The sequence below is a fragment of the Spea bombifrons genome, chromosome 10 (genome assembly GCF_027358695.1).
Source record: "Spea bombifrons isolate aSpeBom1 chromosome 10, aSpeBom1.2.pri, whole genome shotgun sequence".
NCBI lineage: Eukaryota > Metazoa > Chordata > Amphibia > Anura > Pelobatidae > Spea > Spea bombifrons.
In genome coordinates, this window is record NC_071096.1 from 34,802,562 (window position 1) to 34,827,175 (window position 24,614).

The 24,614-nt window shown below is 41.0% G+C and overlaps 2 protein-coding genes and 1 long non-coding RNA gene across 3 annotated transcripts in view; 1 reads left to right on the top strand and 2 right to left on the bottom strand.

Moving 5' to 3' along the window:
* Nucleotides 1-3,930: 3,930 nt before the first annotated feature.
* LOC128467658 (uncharacterized) lies at nucleotides 3,931-4,661 on the bottom strand. The gene is made up of 2 exons (XR_008345745.1): nucleotides 4,137-4,661; nucleotides 3,931-4,002 (listed from the first exon to the last, which is right to left on the bottom strand). It is a non-coding gene; the product is annotated as an uncharacterized LOC128467658 (long non-coding RNA).
* A 518-nt stretch (nucleotides 4,662-5,179) lies between these two features.
* Nucleotides 5,180-18,821, bottom strand: MLYCD (malonyl-CoA decarboxylase). The gene is made up of 5 exons (XM_053449330.1): nucleotides 18,195-18,821; nucleotides 14,920-15,032; nucleotides 14,334-14,490; nucleotides 12,350-12,499; nucleotides 5,180-5,990 (listed from the first exon to the last, which is right to left on the bottom strand). The coding sequence occupies exons 1-5, from the start codon at nucleotides 18,765-18,767 to the stop codon at nucleotides 5,457-5,459; spliced, it is 1,527 nt and encodes a 508-aa protein (XP_053305305.1). The 5' UTR covers nucleotides 18,768-18,821; the 3' UTR covers nucleotides 5,180-5,456.
* Nucleotides 18,822-20,054: 1,233 nt separating this feature from the next.
* The window catches only part of LOC128467415 (DNA topoisomerase I, mitochondrial-like), a 34,380-nt gene continuing 29,820 nt past the window's right edge, over nucleotides 20,055-24,614 (top strand). The window contains exon 1 of the mRNA XM_053449058.1: nucleotides 20,055-20,235. The gene's annotated coding sequence lies outside the window, so the exon portion shown is untranslated. The remainder of the gene's footprint in view (nucleotides 20,236-24,614) is intronic.

Genomic DNA, 24,614 nt, shown 5'->3' on the forward strand with positions numbered 1-24,614 from the left:
CAGAGAAAGACTTTGATTGACTGAAGATTGTTCCAAGTCTATTGTTTTCCGCGCTGAATAAATGTGCTGCATCCCCGAATTTTAAAAAGAATCCCTTAATCGAAGCACAATAGCACCTAAGTAATTGTATTATTTTAAGAATATTATCGAAGCGCCGCTCTGCCGCTGATTGCGATACCACAAAATTGTAAAGTACCGCGAGTTGCGAAGAATTACTCAAGTAGGAATCGTAGGCATTCTGAAAAGCTCTCAAACTCCTCTTTAAAGTACAAACTTTCTTTCTTAACAAATGCGTTAGCGAGTGATTTACAATAATGGAACCGCGCAAAAGCTACACCGAAATGAGACTATTTAATGGATGCAGCGGAGGAGCAGAGAACGGATTCTGTAATAACCGCCAACGTATCATCCTGATGTCTAATTGATTTCTATAATAAACCCGGTATACGTACAGCCTCATATAGCAGCGGCGGTGAGGATTGGCAGTGAACGCGCGGATATTTATCTCATGTGTTTGATGAGGGATTATAGGAAGGGTTGGGAGGCAGATCCGGTGGTCTGTCACCCTGAATAGATAAAGAGGAACGACCGCCATTATCCTGGTATCGAGATGAAAGGACAGGCCTTCTGCTGCTGGTACCAGTCGGCTCTACACAGTATGATGGCGCTATATAAAACAATAAATAACATTATCCTTCCGGAGGCATCACCTGCTTTCCTATAAGCGCTACTCGTGGTTTCCTACCTGCGAGTACAGCTATACCCCTAGCAGCCGGCCTCCTGGACACATGTAGTCCTACGGTTCACTTTCGTTAGCATGTTCTTACAGATCTCCCGTTTTCTGGTAGAAATGAACCCATCTACATGTTGGATCTTTGTATGCATCGCCAGCTTAGAACCCAGAGGCATTTGGTAGCCGCTGCTTTGGCTGGCAATGACATCACGCCATCAAATATCTTTTGCGTTGTTGCGTCTAACGAGCCGGGACCGCAACACGCATGATTCGTGGTTCCTTGTAATACGAAGCATTATGCGTTGGCACAGTAATGAAAGATAATGTTTGCTTTAACCATGGCTGCCAAGTATGTTAGAAACCCATCTTGCCTTTATTATAAGTAGAGAATCTAGGCCGATGCCGGTAATTATGGTCCCAGGATGATGCCATAGCTTTCAGCCGTCCTTCTGTGGACATGAAACCACTTTAACAGTGCAGTGTAAGTTGTACTTATTCCTTATTCAGATGTGCGGAGTGCACAGAACTAGAATCTAATCAAAGTTCTACTGTGTGGCGCGTGTTCCACATCGCTGTTTATTCTATCAAACGCTCGGGGAAAATAATATCTTTGGGCCAAGTGTCATCAAATGCTAAAAATAAAATGGTGTTGAGCACAAAAGAATGTATTTGTCTTTTAGTTTCCAGCTTTGATAAGGTGGATCATCACCCTCCAGGAGAAGGAGATGCGTGATGCTATATGGGGTGTTGTAAGATGTATTGTTAGTGTATGGCAGCCATCAGGACCAAGAGACGGCCACGTGATGCGGGAGAGGAGCTCTGACCCCTGCGCAGCGAAGCTTGCTGAATAGAGGGATTGTTGCCTTTGTGAGAGTTCAGCGGTAAGAAAATAATACGGGAACAATGCATTGTGAGAAGTGTTTAGAGCTTTTCTCTATCTAAAAAAAAAACCAGCAATATTTTAGTTGATAGGAGTTTACAATGACTTACATCTAAGGCCAAGAAACACTGATAGAATTTGAGAATCAGAATCTGATTTTTTTGGTAGGAACTATATTCAGTTCTCTGGATGACTTCTAAATGTTGGATAAGTAACGTTTTGGGAGCCGTGGCTCATGGGCTTTATCAGTGCCTGACTTTTATCCGAATACTAAGGAAACACAGATAAAACAGAGCGTTCCTGTACTCTGCGTGAAACACCCTCCTCGTACAGTCCTTATAATAGCCTATTAAGGATCATCTTACGGAATGTGTTTCTTATGGCGGTATGAACGGTTTTGTGCTTTGGTTTGTGCGTTCGTGGGTTTTAAGCGCGCCGTCTGCACAGTGTTTGCTAGAAGCAGACCAGAAAAGTAATCTTGGGAGATGAGCCAGAGCCGTATCTTCCATTTGTTATTATTGTTTTAATGGTCTGCTTACACTTGTGAGATTGTATTCTATATCCATCCCTAGCAAGCAACCCCAGGGATGTAAGCAGAAAGCGTTACAGTTACTGATTCCGTGAGACTGGGAGTTTAGGGGACTTTAACGATGCAGCAGGTGTGACTTCAATGAATTGCAAGCTCTTTGGTTGCCCGAGAGCTCACGGAAAACTCCGTTTATAATGCGGAAGAAAACTTCGCATGAAGACTTGATGGATTAACGGATAATTGTTGGGAAACTTATGATCAGGGATCAAACTTTACCTTGCAAGCTCTGAAATCCCTATGGTCCCCAGTCTTCCTTGTAAGATGACGGACATTGTAATTCAGCCATGGGGCAGCCCCAGCAATCTGGAATACAGGAGCGGCATCACGCCGGTAAATCTCATGTAAGATGTTCTATTCCGCATTTTTCTTCTGGCATACTCAATTTGTTCTCATATATGCAGTGGTTTTAGTGAAGTTGATTTAGGAACGCGCTTATAACTTCGCCAGGCAGATCTTCAAATAACCCCTCAACCAAGGCACAAAAGTCCCCACTCAGCAGTTTTAGCTGTTCCCATTGTGTCAGCGCTAAAGGACTACCATTAATCAAATGAAGTTACATTCATTTTTACATTTAAGTAGGCCATTTTTTATATTTTTCATATTTTCCTTGACTTCAGGCACCTGTTACGCAAAAAAAGAAAGGGGGGATATTAAATATTAACTCTACACATTAATGGGTTCCATTCGGCAGGCAATATGTAATGCAGAGTCCCTTCTGCGATGACGGTGCTTGGAGCACCAGAGATCTACATACTACATGCCGATCAAAAGGATAAATCAGACGGGCGCCGAGGCGAAATGGGTGCAGAGATCCTACATTTCTCTTGTGCCATGACAGGCTCCTCAGCTTGCAATGCGAATATAACACTGAATATGTATTTTCCGCACACATTTCTCTCACTTTGTGCCGATGTCAACAAATCCAGAACATTGTAGACCATTTAAACGTCCAGCATTGGGCAACCGGGTCCATAATAACCTTGATTCCCGTAATTACGGTTTGCGGGGAACGTTCCCTTACCCTGTGGAGCGCGGACCCCCATGGGGTACTCGGATATGACTTTGCTTTCAGAAGTTAATTGTATGTGGTGCAAATGTTGCAGTTACAATTACTCGCGGAACAAATATTGATTTTTGAGGTTACATGGCTGAAAAACCTACAAATGCTATTTTGATTGAAAACGTCTGACATCGATCCAGGGGAACTTCTTTAAACGTGTAACCGAAGGCACTACGCGATCCTAAAGCTCGGAAGCGCTATTCTTGCCCCAGGGTGACAGCCCTCGTTGGATTAACGGTGTGACTGTCTACCCAAAAAACGTCGAACTACTTCGATAATATGTATATATCGGTTATATATAGTAAGCGGTTCTTTCATGGTGCTCTGTACTTCAATATGCCTTCTTCCAAAATTAAACAAATATATGAAAAGCACTTACCTGAAACAGAAAATGCAGCCCTGCTGCAGCAGCCGCCCTCACCCGCGGAATTGCCCCCAATGGAAATTAATGGGATGATCTGCTGTGGAATTCCTCGGCCCAGCACCCGACCTGACCGGCATTTAGCTGGGGTGGGAAAAGGAGGTGGGGGGGCAATGCATTTGGGGGTAAAACCCCACAAAATTAAAGGGACCACGTCGCTATCCTATGCATTAAAGCATTTACATACAGTTTTGTTTTCCTAGAGCTCTGAAATAAAGTATTTCTAAATAGTCAGCCGGAGCCCACAGAAGGTGAAAATCTTTATTTAAAAACAGAACAAACTTCCAAATTGTGTTTACACAAAAACCAAATCCACGTTCTTCGGCTGTATGCGATTAGCTCAATTCTCAACAGCCTGATTTCTACTTAAAGGTCATTGGAGCAAAACAGCCAACAGTTTCTTCATTAAAAACACTTCTGCACAACCAAGAAGTCACTAGATTTGCACAACACCGAAAACCGGAGACGAACACCAGAGTCACTTTACTTTATGTTGTCTTCTGTTGACCTGTATCGGAAAAGCCTCTCAGCCGAGTTAGAAACTTCCATTGTCTTAAGCAATGAATACATCAAAACTTGTAGGACGGCACTAGAGAGTTTTCTCCAGCCTTTGATTGAATGCAGGAGGCTGCGATGATAATTTACTGTGTCTTTCATCCTGGAGAACTTTATCCACTCGCTGGTGTTTGCGGATGTATCACAGGGAACTATTGTCCTTTTGATCAGCTGCTTATAAAACGCCATATTGATTTTGCCGTAATACAAAGCCACGTACGAGTCTCTTCATGTTAGCGCTGAATGTCTGAATATCAAGTCGGCTTCCGGCATCAACTCGCGTTGTTTGAACTTCAAATATACACAGAGTTGGCAGAAGACATATATTACACAGCGGCTTTATCCAAACCAAAGCGGGGCAAGTCAATCTTCAAGGTTAGAAGAGTAAAGGAGCAACTTTGAGCTGAGCCAGTTGATTTGTGTTGCCGATTCCATACTGAAAATTCACACGGTTCCGAAGAGATAGTAAAACCTCAGCACTTAAAGGTGTGTTGGCACTTCAGCACCTTTGCTGAATATAACGCGACGTGATGCGATGACTCAACCGACAGCTGTATGTTTTCTTCCAGGTGACAAACCGTAAACTAACACCCGCCACGAGAGGAAGCTAAAAAGTATTTAAAAAGGTAGGAGGTCATCCAAGAGAATACATTTTAACACAAGAAGATTTAATGCAGTTCTAAACCTTGTGCTTGTACCGGCACGCTGGGTCACTTGGGATCTAGTAGATCTTCCAAGCTTCTAGAGTGCCAGCATTGGACAGATCGTAACGTGAAGAAAGCAAAGTTGTGAAAGTTTATACTAGTAACGCTTCAGTGTCTTTGTTTGTACAGAATGTGTAAGGCCGCTCTTCGTGTATGTTTCTGATTCTTCAGCCGGTTCGACCTTTAATCAGGTTAGAAGAAACTGAAAACAGAAATAATAAAGATTATTTCACGATCTTCCGCATAGAGCCAGCGTGCGGACATTCCGAAAGATAAGGCAGTGTTCCGTTCTTAACGTCGATCCTCGAGTGACCTCTGTGGGCTTTCCAAGACCGCCTGAGGTGGAAGGAGTCATGTCTTCTTCACAGCTCCACGTTACGAGACCCTACTTGAGAACAAACCTTGAGAAATCTTAAGTTCATCCTGTACACAGCCATCGATACACTTTACAGACAAAACCATATGTTGTGAAGTCCTTGTTTTTATTGCGTTCGCCTTGCTAATACATCTCATCTTATAACTTGCTGTGCCTTTTGAACTGCGACACCAGATTCAGCACTTGTTCCGAGGCCTCAATGTGCTTTGTTCTTAGATATTTAGTGCTGTTGGCGCTTGTGTTTTCCAAGAAGTAACGGTAATTGACCATCATCCCGCAAGAAGCAGTGGCCCCGCGGGGACTCGTGTCTGCCATCCAGTTCAGACGCCACATGATGGCTCCATTCTGCAGGTGGAAGTTTGCCACAGGGTTTAAGGCGAAACCACGGTGCTTTTCCCCATACAAGTACCAGGAGCAGAGTCTCATTAGCGGTGCCTCCAGGGCCTTGACCAGTCTTTCAGATCTCATCCATTCGTTGCTGTTAAAGAGACGTTTAAGGGACTCAGAAGCTGGTCCGCCAGCAATGTCTGAAATCTCTTTACACTCTGACTCCAGAAACAGCTCGGTCTTGCCGCCATCTTTAGTCTGGGAGTTGAGCACCCCCACCAACCACTTGGTAAAGCCAGGGATGGGTGACAGGCTGGAAAATTCTTCGATCTGCGGAAACTCTGCCTGCAAGAAAGACAGAATGCAGTGATTTAGACAAAAAGTCTAATATGTGTTAAATACAGAATCTGTGAACCGCCTGCCCACGAGCGTCTTTCAGCCCAAATCATGCCTACCTATTGTATAGAAGTTCGTAACGTACTCGGGATCTAGTGAGGTCCAGAATGCTGTTTCTGTTCCTTTAAAATATTCAATTTAATTCACAGTATAGCCGTGCAGGGCACTCGTCCTGTTCTGATTAGATAGCCTTTCTCCGCAGCCTCCTGATAATATACACGCCTGGAAGGTCACAGGCTGCCTCATTTTTCAGTCGCGATAAGCCGCCGCTTTAAAGATGCCTCCTATGTTTTAGGTGATGTATGCATATGAAAGGTTCTTGCTGATTTATTATAGGAATGATCGTTCTGAGGGATGTACCGGTCTATATGCCACTCGGCACCAAGCCATAAGACGCATTGTTTTCCAGAAGGGAAATGGCCGTTTCTAAGGCTCATTTATTCAGCTTATGCTTTTGCATGTTGGTTAATGTGTAATAAGCGTATATAAAATGTTCTACCTGACACATGCATTGTGGATATCACACCGTAAGACGTTCTACACATTAGGAACACAACCGACTTGTATAGATCCCAAGTATTTCCCAAGGTCAGTATGTGTATGTGTACGCGGATGCAATAGATCAATTATATATATTGTTTCTGGGTCATCCTCGGTGCCACCACATATGGCCTATGCAATGTCCGCATTCAGTGTAGTAGCTGGCGATGGATAAATAAGCCCAACTAATTATAAAACACAATATAGTTATAAAGTCTTACGTAGTAAACGGTTACGGGAAGCCTAAGGATGGCCGGTCCGGACGTTGCGGTTTAAAGTTCCAAAAGTCAGACTTTACCGGCCTGCTTTAAAGTTTGGAACGCAGAACAGTCTATTTTCCTAAACAAAGGCAGTAAAACCGCACAGACCCAAAATAGCTTGCGATTGTATCAGTAACATGTCTAGCAGCGGCAGGAACAGCAAAAAGGAAATTTTCATTAAAAATATATCTTAACGGCCTTAAGTAAGCAAATACCTCCCCGTCTGGATGTGATAATGAAATCTGCGCTTTTTTCACGATGAAACTACTAAAATAAAACCCTTCCAGATTGTGTTTTAATCGGGCCTTCTGCTTTGCGGAGGATGTTTCGGTTTGGATAACGAACGCCTCTCATCCCAACCCAATTCTCTAAAATAAATAAGAAAAGTGTTCCTGTTACCTGCGCATGTCTGAAAAATTACTTCTACAAGGTGTATATACGATATTTTGATAATCTAATAGCCACGTAAAGCCTCCAATAAAACAAGATAAGAGATAAGCGTCTGTAATTCGGCACATAGAACCCAAAAAAAAACCCATTGGGGCCAGCATTGGATCAAATGACGCTACGTAGAAGTTTCTAAAAGAAAAAAAAAAAATATTTCACCAAATAAATACTTTTTATTTCTAAAGCGAGAAGAGATTCGTTTAGATTCCGAGCGAGCGCCGGTCCTGTTTCTGTAGCGGCGCATCCCAGGCTGCTGCGGCAATTAATGATTTTATATTATGAAAAGCGCAGCCACCTCTCTCCCCGTCCAGACACAGGACGCAAATTAATTAGGCTGATACGGCTCGGGAGACGATGTAATTACATAAATTACCAGCCAAACACCGCAACTCTGGGAACAACAGTGTTTAGCCGAGGGACGCCGCGAGACCCCAGCGCTCGTTACAGGAGACGCAGATAAGTCTGTCCCCATGGTATTTATGGAATGTTGATTATCTTATTTTTTCCCCCCGATTTTATTTTTCTGCCGGCAAATTCTAAGTCTCCATGAATCTGCCATTGTTCCCCAACCCAGTCCCCGATGAAGGAAACCCCTGCCAAATGTAAATGTAAGGCAAAGGATACATTATATCATTAGACAGAATACAGGCAGGCAAGACAAATAAAAGAGAATGCTTATTGAAAAAACAGCTTAAAAACCTTAAAATGTTTTTCATGTTTCATTCGTGGCTGAGGGGGTACATTCGCCTCGGCGGAAAACAAGTTCTGGGAGGTACGTAAAGTTATGCCACCAGCTAATGCATTAAGCATGTTCCTTGACGAGGCTCCTCGCTGGGATCTATAAATATTTAGCCATTTGTCAAAAGACAAATATCATTAAAGGAACGGCCCCTACAGAGGTGTAAGTGGGTCCCGCAGCTTTGCTGCCATCTCAAAACGCCACGTCGTGTAATTACCAAGCCGGTGAGATGAGTACAAGGCCACGTGTGGCCGCCACGGGAACGATGCCTACCGTAAATATCATAAATCCCGATGCACTGTGGGTTCCGCTAAAAAAAATGAACGGAACTGGGAGAAGACGTACGAAATAATGTCTCCGCGAGGAGTCATCAGTGAAATGGGTGCAGCCATTCATAAAGATACTCCTGAAAAGCCAAAACTTTAAATGACAAAGCATTAAAAACGTTAAAGAATACAGCATACGAGATAAAGTAAACAGAGGACAACAAAGAAGGAGGACAACCGAGGGGAGAGGTGCGACGTCTCATCACCTTTGCGGGCTGTGGGTAGACGGACTTACCCTCTGAATATGAAAGGGTTCGGACAACAAGGTGCGAGAATGCCCAGCGTATATTATATCCTATAGATCCTATCTGTTATAAAGTCATTCAATCGAACAATACAGGAGTGGAGATGAAGCTTGGGGAGGTGCACCAATGAGGCATTCTACAGAGCATCAGGACTGAAAGGTCTGTATCATGCCAGTTAAGTGATATGACCTTCCTGATTTAGTTCTGTAGTTTATTGTATTATAAACATATTCAATATGAAGCAGGAGCTGCCAATCTACCCCCTCCCCCTGTTCTCAGCTAGCAGGGGTAGTAGTCCTGTATTATCTGATTGTTGAAGAAGACGCCTCTAGAATCAGGCTTTCTTTGTAGTAAATCCAGAACTGTCAACGTCACACGCAAGATGTCAGCCATCCTACGACTGTCAACATCATCCCACCCTGAAAGCCCATCTGTTTCGAAGGGACTGCCGCGTCGACCAACATGACAGACAGCTGTGTGCGTGAGACAGACGTGCGACTGCATTTAAAGGATTTGTGAAAGCTCCCCGACGCACAATGTCCTGCAACAGCTCGTTACCAGAAAAACACGGGACTCGGGGGGCTGCTCCAGATCCGACGAGGTTAACAAACAAAAATCACGCCGCAGACACAAAATAACTCGTCTCGCTCACAAAGAAATGACAGAAGAAAGAGGCTTTTGATGTCTTGATGGGGCTGACAGCTCTAAATGTCACTCGGATTACTTTATATCACAGGGAAATAGGAAACTCGTACTGCTACTCCTACCACTACAGGACAGCATAGTAAGCTACAGGGGGGGATTCCTACACAGTGATGGAGGGGTTAAAAAATGAGTATACGATGGGAAGCTGCAGTCTCTCTACACGTGAAGTTCTGGACACTCTTTAGATCTTCTCTTAACATTAACCTGAACTACATACGGTATTCACAGCCACGCACATCTTATCAAACAGTACAGGAATATGGCATATATCTCCAACCACAGACTCCTTACACATGTGCCAGGTATCCACTACTGCTCATGGACTGCATAGAGGACCGGCTGCAGAAAAGAACTATTAAATCCAATAGTGAATCCTGATAACCAAGTCACAGCTTATTCTAAGCCCCCAATGCTGGGCTCGCAGCCCACTGCCACGCTTGCCAATGCCCCCTGTTTTGACCCATGCCTTTGCTACATTACATTACATTACCTTTATATAGCGCTACTAAAATAGGACAGCATTAAAGCTCAGAAATATATTAAGAGATGTTGAGGCATTCTGGCCCATGAGGAGCGATGAGCCCTTCCAATCCAGTCTAAGGCTGGAGATTCAGCACCACGGACAGCTCACACGGCTATAGACACCATTACATTCTGGCAAGAAACCTATCACACGCTGACACTCTTTGTAGGATCCTAAAGGTAATAAATCCTGTCAGGGGCCGCAGGGCTTGTGCTAGTTACGGTGATTAAAGATCTCTCTGCTAATCGAGTCCACACTGTAATACAGAGGAGACGGGGGCTGCGCGGCACCGATGGACGCTGCGGACGCTGAAGAATTCAATTTAAAAGGCTGATTATGAGGGTGTCCGGAAAGCAAAAGCTTTACGCAGGATTTTAACGTTATGTGGACCGAAACCGGCAGATTCTTTAGGAGGTGAAAGGGCCGGCGATTATTTCAGATGCAGCCTTGTCAATGAGAGAGAATGGGGAGCGGGATGGGGGGGCACTTAAAGTGCCCACCTTTTTCAACAAAGATTGAATTCAAAGAAAATATATATTTCATATAGATATATATTTCACGTTTATTGTAAGGATTTAACAGCTATTTATAGTCTCTCCCGGATTATTGAATATCTCTGTCCTGCGTTCAGCAGATAAGCATTGGAGAAAATAGATTCTCCAGGGCTCGGCGAAAGAATCTTATCAACGATTCCGTTCATATTGCAAAAATCATTCATTCGATAAAACCCGGCCAAAATACATCAAATCTTGCACTGCATAAGAATGAAAGGGAACGAAATCCTCTTAAATCAAAAGGTTACAAAGTTTACTGAAACTAATATTTCCTGTAGTAAGATAAATCTCTTCTGAGTCCCTGACCTTGTCGGCCCGTTTTCATTTCTCCCGACTGGCAGACGGACAATAGAACTTTCTAAAAGGGGAGCAAACAAATCCGTGTGTACATCTTTTCTATGATGGCGTTCAAGGGCAGGCATCCCAGTGAAATGGATCACGTTAAAAAACATATATAATATTTATAAAGCACAAGTCTCCTATTCAATTACAGCTTTCTTATTTAGTTCTGGAGAATCTATTCATTAAACCTTTGGAACAAGTGCAAGCCTTTGGGGTGAGGAGTTTATGGATTGTTCTTTTTTTTCCTGTTTCTGGCAAAGTGATTTGTTCCGACGCTGACCGAGGCTCAATATTAGACTTCTCCTCCTGGGCTATCCGACTGCCAGGGTTTTAGTATTTTTCTAATTAAGATGAAATAAAGTTTTTGTACAGATCATTAAGCAATATATTCAGGTTTGCAATTCCGTGATAAACCCTAGAGAGCTGGACTTGGAAAGCGGTGCTTTCCATAATTTTAAAGATGGCAAATTACAGACTTGATTACATGGACTATGGCCATAAACCCTTGTCCTTACATAAACCCGCGGTTACTACGTAATTCCAAATCACATTGTATCCAGAACGTAAACATAATGCAAAAAGAAAATATATTAAAAAGAAAATAAAATAAAAAAATAATATATATATATATATATATATATATATATATATATATATATATAAATATATTTATATTAAAAAAAAATATATATATATATATATATATATACGGAATTTGATGGCGCTATATAAAACAATTAATAATAATAATAAAGATAATAATTATAAAAAATGTATACTACAAAAAAATCCCATTTAACACAATATTTTTGCTAGAATTTAAATAAAACCGCTTTAAATAAAACACACAGAAAGGATATATAATAAAACACTGAAAGAGATTTTCTGATTGACGGCAGACATATAGAGTGAAATGTTACCTTTGCTAAAAAACATAAGCTTTGCGTTATTGTGCCTCACCAAGTAAAAATCTCTAATATTGTACAGATACTTATATGTGAATGTGGCAAAATGCTGGCTTTTGTTGAAAACAAAAACGATAAAAAAAAAAAATCCTACAGATGTATTAGAAAAATGTGTTTTGCAGACAGAAGTAAATGCACTTTGTTAAATAATGAGAGCGAGAAAAAAAAATTACAAATGCATTTACGGAGTGCGGTAATCGGGCTAAACAACTCAGGGAAGGAGGATTACTATTAGTCTCTACAAATGCCTGCAGCGGGGTTCAGAGAGTTCTATTCAGCAATAACGGTAGCGCGTTCGCTATGTAAAAAGCCGTTTAAAAGCCAATAAAGGCAAGAGTTCAAAGCAAGCACAAAAGGTTAAATCATCAGGAAATTGGCCAAATTATTCTGCACATCTGGGGCCATTTGCCTAAATGCACGAAAATACCCAAGTGACTCAATAATGCTAATTTAGGGGCAGATGGAGCAGTTTGCTCTACCCCAAAACTTTGTAAAGTACTCCTAAAAGCAGGATAATGGCTAATAATATACATTTGTAACTAAATTTCAGGTCATCAGTAGGCCTGACAAAAAAAAAAGGAAGAAGTATATTTTTAAAGCTAGGTAACAGCATTCAATAGCCATATATCTTTATATCACAGCTATATAAACCTTTTACCAACCTGCAACTCCTTCACAACCCGCTTGATGAGGTAAGTTCCAAGTTCGACCCCCTGCAAGCCCTGCTGCGTTAAACTAATTGAATAGAAGATGGCCGATTTGATCTTGTTGCCATCTTCAACCTCAGAAGCAGGGATTTCTTTTACTATCGCCTGCAAGAAAAAACAAAACATGTAAAAATGCTTAAAACCAGACATCATAATGCTATCCCATATAAACAATGTATATATATATATTGCCCGTTCATCCAGTAGAGCGTTTGTGAGGTCAGGCACTGATGTTGGATGAGAAGGTCCGGCTCTCAATCTCCATTCCACTTCATCCAGGTCAGGGCTCTGTGCGGCCGGTCAAGTTCTTCCACACCAAACTCATCCAACCATGTCTTAATGAATCTTGCTTTGTGCCCGCAGAGAGCACTGGCCTCCACACCATCAAAAACTTCTGGAACGGAGATTGTGAGCCGGGCGTCTCGTCCAACATCAGTGCCTGACCTCTGAGGAACGGGCAAAAAATCCCACAGAAACGCTCTACAATCTTGCAGAAAGCCTTCCCTGAAGAGCGGGAGCCGTTATAGCTGCAAAGGGAGGACCAACTCCATATTAATGTCTATATGGTTAGAATATGATGTCATCAAAGTGCCTGATGGTGTAATGGTCATGTGTCCCAATACTTTTGTCCATATGGTGTATAAATAAATGTCAATAGAAGGAGATTTTTCTAGAAATCCACTGTTTCTCTGATATCCCTTTTCAAAGTACAGTATCGAGCTTCATTGTTCTCCCTTCCATATCCCCGATTAAGGATAAGCAATGTTTGTCGCATTCTTCCATTATGGGAAGAATCAGGACTTCTATTAAAATAAAATAGCTTCCTTTGTATGCGTCTTCCGGGTCCTGTCTCCCCAGCAGGGTCCGTGGAAGGGTTCACACCCGACCCACGCTTCCCGTGAAAGGCTTCTGCGCAGCAAATTAGCAACACTTTTCTTTCATTATTTTCAAAGGGCTGCTTTTCTTATTAAGTCAGAGGCCTCAGCGACGCTCTATATTCACAGACTCCCCGGAGATATGATTGCATTACTTATTGAAGTTTTCTTTTTGACCGCACAATTTAACTTTCACATTACCACGCTGGCCTGCCTGCGTTCCACTAATGTACTGTGTAATTTGGGGGCACAGTACCGGTCATTTTACAAGAAAATTGTACAATACGTCCAATTATTGAACTGCTAAGAAATATAATATATAAAGACCTGCTTTATTATCCCGGCTTAGGAAAACTTATATATTATTTAGCAGAGAAAAATGCAGCGCAAGGCTAGATGAAAATTAGAGAGAAAAATAGGTTTCCAAACTACTGATTTTTCCATCCGTGACCTTAAACTCATAATTCTCAAAATCAAATCATACATCACCAATATCCATAATCACTATGAGCGCTTAAACAGCAATGGAGTTTATTAACAAAAAGAGTTGGCAAGAAGAAGAGAGGTTTCTCGAACAAGAAGGGCTGAGTGGACCCTGCATAATGTATAGTTCAATGGGCAAAGATACTTTGAAGAAATCGCACTGACTTAATTATACATTATACAGGGCCGGCCAAGCTCGTCCTGCAGCAGAAGCTCACTGGGGCTGGGCATGTTTAATGAACAGGAACATACAACATGTTCTAGAGTGTTTCTTATTGATACTATAATACCGTCTAAAATATCTCCATTTCTCAGTGGGGTTCCAAAGCACCTAAAGTTTCCTTCCTCCCGGTGAAAGCCCCAATATGTGTGGAACCAGCAGAGCCGATAGAGCTGCAGTGAGTAGCGGGTAATAAATCAAGCTGAATGAGAGTCGTCCTTTTTAGCAAACTAGAGGGGCAACTTCTTATCTAGAAACCTGAAGACCGAGGAGGAGGAGAGCGCTGATCTCGGCTATCCTGTGCCCTGGCCATTTGTGCGACTCCCACAACATGTATGTGATTCCAATGTTTGCCAATCACCTGAATGCTTCCGGAAATCTGCTGCATCAGTGCCACGTGTAACATGATCAGCGGTTCCCCGGGCATGGAGCTGTGAGCGAACGCATAGCATCTTCGGTAGGGGCCCACTCTGCGCTTCATGTCCGTCCAGTTCCTAACAGGATGCACTGCCTCATACCTGCGAAACGATGAGGATTATCATCAGCTAAAGACAGCCACCGTATTCCAACGCCTATCTAGCTGTCCCCTTCCCTACATATCCACAATCTACAGCTTCTCGTGCGAAGAGGACCTGACATTACTCGAGCTTCATAAAGGAGGGAGCTGACACTTCATTCCGTATGCAATATGAAGGGCCAATCTCGATAGGTTTCTTTGTATGAAGGAATGGCTTTGCCTGGCCCTGGGTCATGAATAGTTCATTTTGTAAGGTGGCTTTCAAACTCTCTCACTGATTTAGCCAGCAAAGCTCACTGGGGCTGGACCTCCATAAGACACCGAGATGCTTGATCTGCTCTACCGAAACGCCCCAAAGTGTGCCTGAACGGAGCCAAGTGGACACTAATTCCAAGCGACCAACTTTAACAACATCTCCCGTTTAACTCACTCGCTAATCTTCTGCAGAAGCTCACAGGGGGACTGCCAAGTTATTCGTTCCAGGTTGAGAAAACCAACGGAGAACCACTCGGAAAGCATGCTTTTCAGGACGCCGCTCATTTCCTGCAAAAAAAAACAGAAAACATATGTTTCATCCTGAAAGGCAACAGCAGATCTGGTAACTTGCACCCCACAAATAACATACATTAATCCCATCATAAACACGATTTTCCTTATCAGAATACCATCTAACCCCCCCCCCGCCTCTGCATTTTAAATAAGAAAACAGGGCTTTTGGGGGTTTTATTTCCTTATATAAAGGTTCTGTTTGCTTATCGTCCTGATTGAGCCGCACACAGAGAAGCGCGTGTTTACTCCAAACTTAATAAAGAATAATGGCGGCGCTCAGGGCAACCAGACCAAACGGCGAAAGAGGCGCCACTTAACACGCAAGTTATTAACGCAGACTAAAGGTGCAGCCAATTCACATTTATTAGAATAATTGCTAAATTAATACAATTTCAGTCTGGCAGTGCTTATATTATTATAATAAAACAATATTGTTTGGGTCCATTTTTTATGGGGGGGGTCCATAAAAAATGAATAATTGTGTTTGCTTTTGAAATGATCAAGCCGCGTTGGGCAAGGCGATAAGGGTTTATTAATGCATTTCCAGAATATACACGCACGGAGAACAGTATAATAAGATGATTCGAGAGTTTGGTTGCTGCAAATAGAACGGAAAACACACAAAGGTCTTTTCTTGTACGCCAAACATTTTTGGCTATTGTGCAAAAACAAAGAAACAAAACTGCTTTCTAGAATACAAATGCAACAAAACGGCAAAAGAGAATTTAATTTAGATTTGAAACGAGGTACCTGGTAAAAAAGGTTAAAAAAAAGGCTAAATCTAACGGCAGTAATTAAATATATCATGAAATGCTAAAAATAATTCCTCTTTAAACACATTGGGCCGGTTTTGGGCCGGTGCTGTTCGTGGACTTTGTGATCTATTGATGTAGCAACATTTACAGCGAATAATGGATTTTATTTACAATATTTAATGATGTTTTTAGGGCTGTAGAACGCTGCGATCCCCTCATACCCAGCCAACGAGGAAACGAGGGGCATCAAGGATTTGGGGCTCAAAGATGGACATTTTGGTAGCAAGGACCAGTTTCTCCCAGGACAACGCGATCCTCGGCTCGAAATGACGGAGGAACCAGAAGCTTCTTTACCTACCAAGCTACATGCTCAGATAAATCATCACTTATAGCATTTGGTTTCTTTTATCTCATCGATTCAGGAAGGAGAAAAAACATACTGCCTTCTATGTTTCCCAGTGAAACCCCCCAGTCCCCTTTCCTGCCGAATACTGGGACCTCCAGCTGGTATCGATCAACAATCCCCTTCTCTGCTAACACTCTATGGTTTTTGTCGTCGTTAATACATTTTCAAGAAATTATTATTTGTAAATATTATTTGTTATTTAACGTGCATTTTGTTACGTTCAGAAGCGTAAATGCTCTGTAAGCGAAGCCAGGCCGAGGAGCGCACAGCGGTAGCCAGGAGCAGCATTGTACAATCTCATCGTAGCCGCTCGGTAACCGGGCCATCGTCCAAACCAACGGAGCTGTATTATCCGGACTGATTTCATTCACTTTGTGTCTCTGCGCTGGTAACCTTGGCTCTGCGAGGAAGACACCTCCGGTAATGTAAATGCTTAGCCCCTAACTGTTCTTTAATGGCCAATTTATTTACGCAGACTGCGGGTTATAAAAATAAAGTCTACGCCGCACGTCTTCACCGGGAAGGTCTCGCAGAATTCCAGCCGCGGCGAAAATAACATTATTTCTATTTTTTTTCTTTTTTTTTAACCTGGTACAAAAGCAACAGAATTACATGCAGAGTTATGTGCTTTTATTGAATCGCAAAATAAAATCTTCTAAACACAAATCAGATGCAGTGATGTCATTTACCTGTTTAAATGCCGTCCGGACATCCACCAGGACTCGCATGCCAACACTGGTGGGGGCACATTCTGCACGGACCCCCGAACTATGGCCACCAAGCAGTGGGACCCGCAATCTAATGTTTTCAATGCGATTGTGTGTAAAGGAATGAGTTTATTGTGCTTTTGTTGTAAAAGCGAAGGTTAAACAAAGAACATATTTGTTTATATATATATATATATATATATATATATATATATATATATATATATACACACACACACACACACCGGTATATATTATAAATATATATATATATATATATTATATATATTTATTAAATGTATAACATATAGAACTGGCACTTAATGGACGCAAGCATCTCAGATGAAAAGGAATTGTTCAAGTTTCTATATTATTTCAATATAATGGGAGTTATTCCCCCCACTCTAAAAGACTGCAATAGATAATGTGCACCTATACACATACGTGTTAATGTATGCATTTAGGCGTGTGATATTTCCTCTATGTACGATAATAGACCATGGAGAACCCTGTGCTATGTATGCGGCGCTGAACCTTTTCCTTCGGTCTTTTAACAAGCTTGTGATTTATGCATAGCCCATAACAAAGAATATTAATTCACATGGGAGGGCGCCCCGCGACATTCCGCTCTATGGAGACCAAATGCTCATTTTCAAGAACAGCGCACGGCTTGGCGTAGCAAGGCGCTTATTAAATCGTACATTAGGAAGCGCTTCATACTGTGACACGCAGGTTAAAAAGCCTAGTAATGGGCCATTTACTCCAAAGGCCAGGCAAGAAACGGGGAAAATGTAGGTAAAATAGGAAACAGCGTGCCTACTAATTATTGATCTATAATGGGATCTCTCCAACACCCGTGTATACATTTTGATTGACAGGTCGGCAAAAAAAATAAAATAAAACAAAACAAAACAAAAAAACATTCCACAAATGGTCTAAAAGAAGAGCTAAAGGCGCCGCTAGTTTCCTGCGACGAAAACCCAGCAACGGGGGAAATTCTTTGTATGAAAAGTAGTAGTTATTTTATTTAGTAGGAGGGGGGCTTTATTTTTTTTTTGCAGTCCAGGTTAAATCAAAGAGGTTACGTATAACAAAGCGAGTCTGGTGAAAAGGTTAGAAAGTGGTCCTGTCACCTTGGCAACCAGTGATTGGACAGTTGCTATGGCGATAAGGCAACTTTTTCAACCTGTTGCAACTCTTTAATAACCCCAGCTGTCACCGTATCCGTGTCAATCTACTGGATCCACGGCCGGCACAGCCAATAAAATACATGTATAAATCTTCTTACCCTAATGTGAGGACCGTCTGCCAACTTAGACGCAAGACTCTCGACTATGTCGGCTCGCAGGTCCACCAAAAACTTCATCCCGCCTTCTAGTTTACTGATGTGACTGAAGAGCACTTTGTACTGTGGGGTAAGGTAATACCTCAGCCTGTCTTCCACCTGCAGGACCGTGCCGGTGTCCCTCTTCTGCTGGGCCTGCACCACCTTGCCGCTGAGTTCGGTCACTTGGGCATGATCCACCCCAAACTCAGTAGCCAATTTGCCCAGGAAGGTTGCCCTGTCCCCTCTGTCAAGGGCTTTATAATAGCACATAAACTGAAGGCTCTGCACATCAGAGGGTGGGGGGCTTTTCTCTTTGGTCTCATAAGGTGGCAGAGGGGGCACAGACCTACTCAGCATGTCATCCATGGTGGGGGAGATGGAGCAGCCCTGTCTCACAGCAGGTTTAAGGGGTTCTGCAGTTAGCAGATGGCAGGACGCCCTGTTTAGCCGACAGCGCCCGGAGCTCACACAGTTACCCAGAGCAGCGACATGCTGGATGAGCTGAGGCTTGAGGAAGTGCAGCAGCCGCATCATATAAACTACGGGCTAATAGACTGCCCTAATCTGTCAACAAATAACAGTGCTTCCGGGTTCCAGCTCTGACGTCACCCACGGCTCCCCACCGTCGAATCAGAGCCACGGAATTTTGACAGCTGCCGGAGGAACGCGTCCGCCATATTGCGTGTGGCACTCGGCTCTGTGACAGGAATTTTAGCGCAGAACTATTATTGTGGATTCGCGCGGCCGCTGGGTAATCGGTCATTACAAACTAAACCGCGGTAAAGCCTTTATAACACAAATACAAGTTTGTAATAACATTAATGCCTGATAAATGATAATACATATTATATGATACATTATTACTGTCAAGTGTTTCCACTTTTGTATTTATTTCCATAGAAAATGAAATTATATATATATCTATACATAGATATATATATATATATATATATAAACCGGTATATATATCTATATATATATATATATATATACACTCTATGCATTGACAAATTAAAATATATTATTATGCAAAGTTTACCTCACCCTTTGTGTCATTTCAGAGTAATTTATTCATCAATAATGAATATTATCATATATACCGCATATATATATATATATATATATATATATATATTATATTGGTACAGTATTAAGTTTTGCTGGAAAACATCCACTTCTGTGAGAAAAACAACGTTTTGTCAATTTTTTTAAAAAATAAATAATTTTAAACCGCTATCTGCATTCTACAAGTATTCATTACAAATACAAAAAAGCCTTTGAATGACATGAAAACAAATATTTTGTTGTAATTTTGGTGGTTTTTTTAAGGTGTTAAAATGTGCGAAGCCAATAACTGAGGTCATTCTGATGTCACGTGCATTTTATTATGTACATGAATTGGCACACGCTAAAGGGGCAACCATAAGTCTAATAAGCTGCTCGGGTGTAAAAATGCTTTATACGGTTACGTTTGTTACTTTCTTACTGTATTTTTGTTTTAAAGTATCGGCCGTCTGTTTATTTCCATTTTAAAGGCTATACTTCTGGCATTCGAGCGCGTGAATAAAAATGGATCTCACCTAAAGCCTTCTTGGCAGGACACGGCACTAGAGGAAAGGTTAAGGAACATATGACACGCGTTACATGCTGCCAAGATATATTTAGCAGAGTGACCGCGGGCTAATCTTTATGCTTCTATCCGGAATGTATTAGAATGTACTCCAAAGAAAGTTTAATTCATTTATTTGTAGTATATAAACTATGCAATGTTTAATGGGTTCCCATCATCTTCCGTATGTTTCCTTTCAGATATGTGGAATGCCAAAGTAATACCGCGGTACCGCATCCCGATCAGCCATGTAGATTTCCCTGTCTTGGCTAAACCATCTCCAGTATCTCAAGCCATGGAGCCCCATGTAGTACCCGAGCCGAGTAGGAAACATGGACTTTTCAATGAACGGTGATCAGCGTTTGCTAGTATATCATGAAACAAGAAACAAAGGTAATTTGACCCATTTTGGGCACATTCATGTACATTAAAAAAAAGGTATTGCAGGGGATATTTATAAAGATGTCATTTATGGAATACATATGAGTAAGACTGTTACATCTGTCGTGGATGCAGCACCATCACTAAGCAGTATCTCATGGGGTCAACAGTCCAGATCCTGAAGATAAAAAATGGTGGTTTAGAGAGAATAATCCAAGGCTGCAGATGAATGAAATTAATTGCTCATCTCAGATATAATTCATTCACTTGTTGAGCTGCACCAGCTTTATAATTATGTTTAATTATACTCATAAAGTACCTTAATCTGTCACGTGTAGACACACACACCTACTAGAGCCTCCATGTCCCTTCCATCGCACTGACATAGCTCTGGTGATTAGTTGTAATTTACAGCCAATATCCCTGCCACCCATCACCATGTTACGTTTCTTTTTCTGCACCGATACAAATAAAAACGCCGCCGTATGTATTTTTTCCCTTGGACTGCCGTTTCATCTTTAAAGTCATATTACAGCTCGTAATTGTTTGGATGCAGAATGCACTCCGAATTAATTAGATAATTTTCTGGAATAAATAGCTTAGTATAAATGAAATATTTTATTGGTGGTTTAAATAGCCGACGTCCCCGATCTTATTTCTTTTCATTAAAAAAAACCCATAATATTTGCCATAATTTTTTTTATTTCCCATTTTCCAATATTCAGTCTTCTCAGCAAATTACGCCAGGAGCTGAGTGATTTCCTCACACGTTCTCAGTCATTATGTCATAATGATGTCCAGATAATTATTTCAAAATGTAACAGCATTGTGCCGTTTCTTCCATGGGTTTTTTTTTAAATATAACACCATAAATAACACCATAAATCACACCATAAATCATAATATTTCTGTTTATTTGTGACGTTTTATGCTTTTTATCGTCATGATGTGGCAAAATGAATTTGAAGCGGGCAGTCAGCACAGTATGCAAAGACTAATTGTGTATTCGCTTTAACGAATTATAGACAAACATTCGTGAGGTTGTGGCGCACTTTTTGCTAGCCGACAGATCTCTGGGTAAGCAGATAGGAATTATTTTGTCCGCTTTTTATTCTCTGCCTGCTGCAACTACCGAATAGTTTCCTGCCGACAGAACACTAATTTACTTGGGGGGGGGGGATTTCTTTGCAATGACCTATTTTCATTCCAGATGCGAACCCTTTAGACCTGTACAAACTATTTTTACCATCTTCATAAACAATTCCTGCACATTTAAGGGGAATGAAACACTGCTGATAAAAATATAATGTTTTAAACTGGAAAACTAAAAAGAAGTGAGCTCCCTACTGTGCTCTAAAATAGCTTCCTGCTGACAAAGTACTCAGGATGAGGAACACAAAGCTTTTGGTTTTTCTTGTTTCTTGTTTTGTTTTTTCTTTTTTAAAGAAAAGAAAATGCGATTCAAAATATCTTAACTTTTCTCAAAGTTGCATAAAGTGGGTGTATTATTTTTATGCTACCAGAAAGCAAATCAACAAAACCCTTACGATAGCTCTACAACCGGTCGCAGGCAGCCATGTTTGACCTTGTATCATGACTCTGTATAAAGGATGAATGAGGCTGTCCTAATTCGTTGCAGTTTTTGTCGATTCTTGGTGGCATTTGGCCGGACTGGAATGGATCGGAAAGAGGCAAACACTCCGAAGACCAACTTTTTATATGAAATGTCTAGAGCCTTCGTGGGTGATTCTGGTAGTCACCATATAGTAGTACATGTTGGTACATGAATTTGTACATGACAGTGACCTTAATCCCATGATTATCATAAACTCTAGCTGGTGCTTCAGCGGTAATCACTTTTCAATAGGCGAGAAACCCCCAGTGCCTCCAGCTATGCAGTTGTACCCCATTTTGGCCAACGAAGACCCAGGCAGTGCATGGTTCAAGGTTTAGGTGAAAATGAAAAAGCCGGGACATACATGTCGAAGCTTGTAGTGGATAATCATAAATGAGATGGTGGCAAATTGCAGAAAGGCCATGCTGAACAAAAGCAAACATATGGCCAGTCCATCTTCAGGTTAGAAACAAAATAATACATATAACAATGATAAATAAATCTATGCCGTATGCTAGCCACATAGCAAATGTGTAGATTAAATTCTAACCGTATCTAACGTTCTCTGAGAGGGCTTAGACAACACTATTGTGCTACATCCCATGCAACTGTATGTAAAATTTGGTTGAAGTATCGGTTATATTTTGTATCACAGGTAAAATAATAAGGCATTTCTGCATAAACTGTCAATGATGCTCCAGAAATACCGTATGTGTCCATATGTACAAATAACGACAGGACTATTAAAAAAAGCCCGGGGGTCAGGTAGCTATGGGATTTAAAATGTTACAACCTGCTATGTTATCCTGACCTTCCATAGCTCATAAAAAAATCAAGGTTGCTCCTAAATTATATATATGTTACTAGATATAGCTCTACATATTGAGCAAGGGGTTAAATGTTTTCCCAACCTTCCTCATATACAAAATGATGCTAATCATCATAGATAAAAAGACCGGTAATCATGGTAATAATTATTATTGTAGCAGCAAATACATTTTAAATAGCAATTTGTCTATTAATCTGTCTAATTTACTGGAGATTAGAATCGCACACAATTTAAATTATAATGTGTGTTGCAATCATCCCTAACAAGAAGGAAATGGAAATGTATTTTACGACACTCCCCAACTTGGGGGTTTGTTGCACTATTAAAGCGCACATTTACCCTGATCTATTGCGGCTTTTAATAGGAAGAACACATTTAATGTACAAACAATTGAAAATGCTACAGTAGGAATTAGGCCAATCTCTGCTTTTGTTTGGTTAAGTGAAATAGGCTTTTAAACCCCCTACGATTTTAATACATCAACATTTTTACAGAACATTAAGCATCTTAATTATTTGACTGCAGCCTCTTTTAATCAGTACAACAAAAGGAACATTGGGGAACATTTTAGACAACCTATTGTTCGTGGAGCGACATTATGGACAGTATTTAAATGAGGCATGATTACCTTACCTGTGCGTCTCTTGGCGCCGTACCATGTTAAATGCCCATTTAAAAATAACAAACAAAATACTTTTCCTGTGGCAGGCTTGTTTGAGTATTTTATTTATTCATGGATGCTTAGACACTAGAATCTTTGCAAATTGTTTAGGTTTTTATACTTTTTGTTATTTTGTTATTTATAAAACAATATTGCAGCGATAACAGCGCATCACAATGCATTGTTTATCTGTAGTAGAAAACAACACATGAAATTAAAGCACACGTCCCATTTTCTGTCATGGGAGGTAGTGATATTTCTATATCATGGAGTAATTGAAGGGGTTAATGAAAATGGACTCATTATAACTGGTCATTAGAAGAAAGGTGATAAAGTGAGGCTTGGCTTCCACGCCTCTCCTTTGCGTTAACCACAGGAACAAACAGGCTTTGCGAAGGAGGAGGTAAGTGATAAAGTCTTTATGGTGTATTTGGCCGGTGCCAACCTGGAGAAAGAATGAAACTAATTATTTCATTCATTCTAAGAATGAAAGTTTATATTAAGCACAAAGCATGTGTTGTAAGATTGTTGGGATGAATGCCTACAGATTCTGGGGCTTTCAATGCTAACGATTAACATATTCTTAGCAGAGCAGTGAACTCTTTACTCCTTTTGCCAAAAAGTGGGGTAAATATATGCATTAAATGTGTTTCCATTGTTGACAGCTCTGAATTATGTTTATGGCCTGAGATTAAAAAAGAGGGTCTGACATAAGCAGGGGGGTAGAGGAGTAAATATCTCTAAACTCATTTTTTTTTTCTTTTTACTGTTTTGGTTAGTAGTCATGATAGTTTATAATAAGAGGCTACATTGTTAAAACCAATGAATGATGGCTTTTCTGCATGTGTGTTTATCAATCCCGCTTACGTGTTCTCCTTAAAGGGAACTGAAAACATGTCCACAAAGTTTTGTGTGGGATAGAGAAATTTAGTTATTCTTACTCTATAAAACAGTTTGTGGACTTTGAGGTTTTCCTTGAAAACTGTCTTTGTGATGTTTTGATCCCAGCTAGAAATCTCTTACTACTTATTGATTGCTTTTACATGTGAAGCCCATGCTTGGTGCCTTTCTTATAGATCTCCACTAGTCAGAAGGGCCTTCTGAGAAACTAAAACCGAGGAATTCTGTATTTTATTGCATGGCTTATATAAGCCGTAGACCAGTATGACCCAAGAGCGCTAAAGTAAAATGTGTTTTGTGAAAGCTTGCAGTGTTTGAAATGAAATCAGCAAAGCATTATTGTCTAATTATTTTTATTAACTACAAAAACATGGCATGGAGGATTC

Bases quoted from the DNA above. Each gene is read 5' to 3' on its own strand.
- MLYCD (XM_053449330.1), bottom strand. From the start codon at position 18,767: ATGATGCGGCTGCTGCACTTCCTCAAGCCTCAGCTCATCCAGCATGTC. The intron at 15,033-18,194 runs GTAAGAAGATTT...TTTTTTTTGCAG, and splicing joins CAGACGGTCCTCACATTAGG to GAAATGAGCGGCGTCCTGAA. The intron at 5,991-12,349 runs GTTGGTAAAAGG...TCTTTCTTGCAG, and splicing joins GGGTTGTGAAGGAGTTGCAG to GCAGAGTTTCCGCAGATCGA.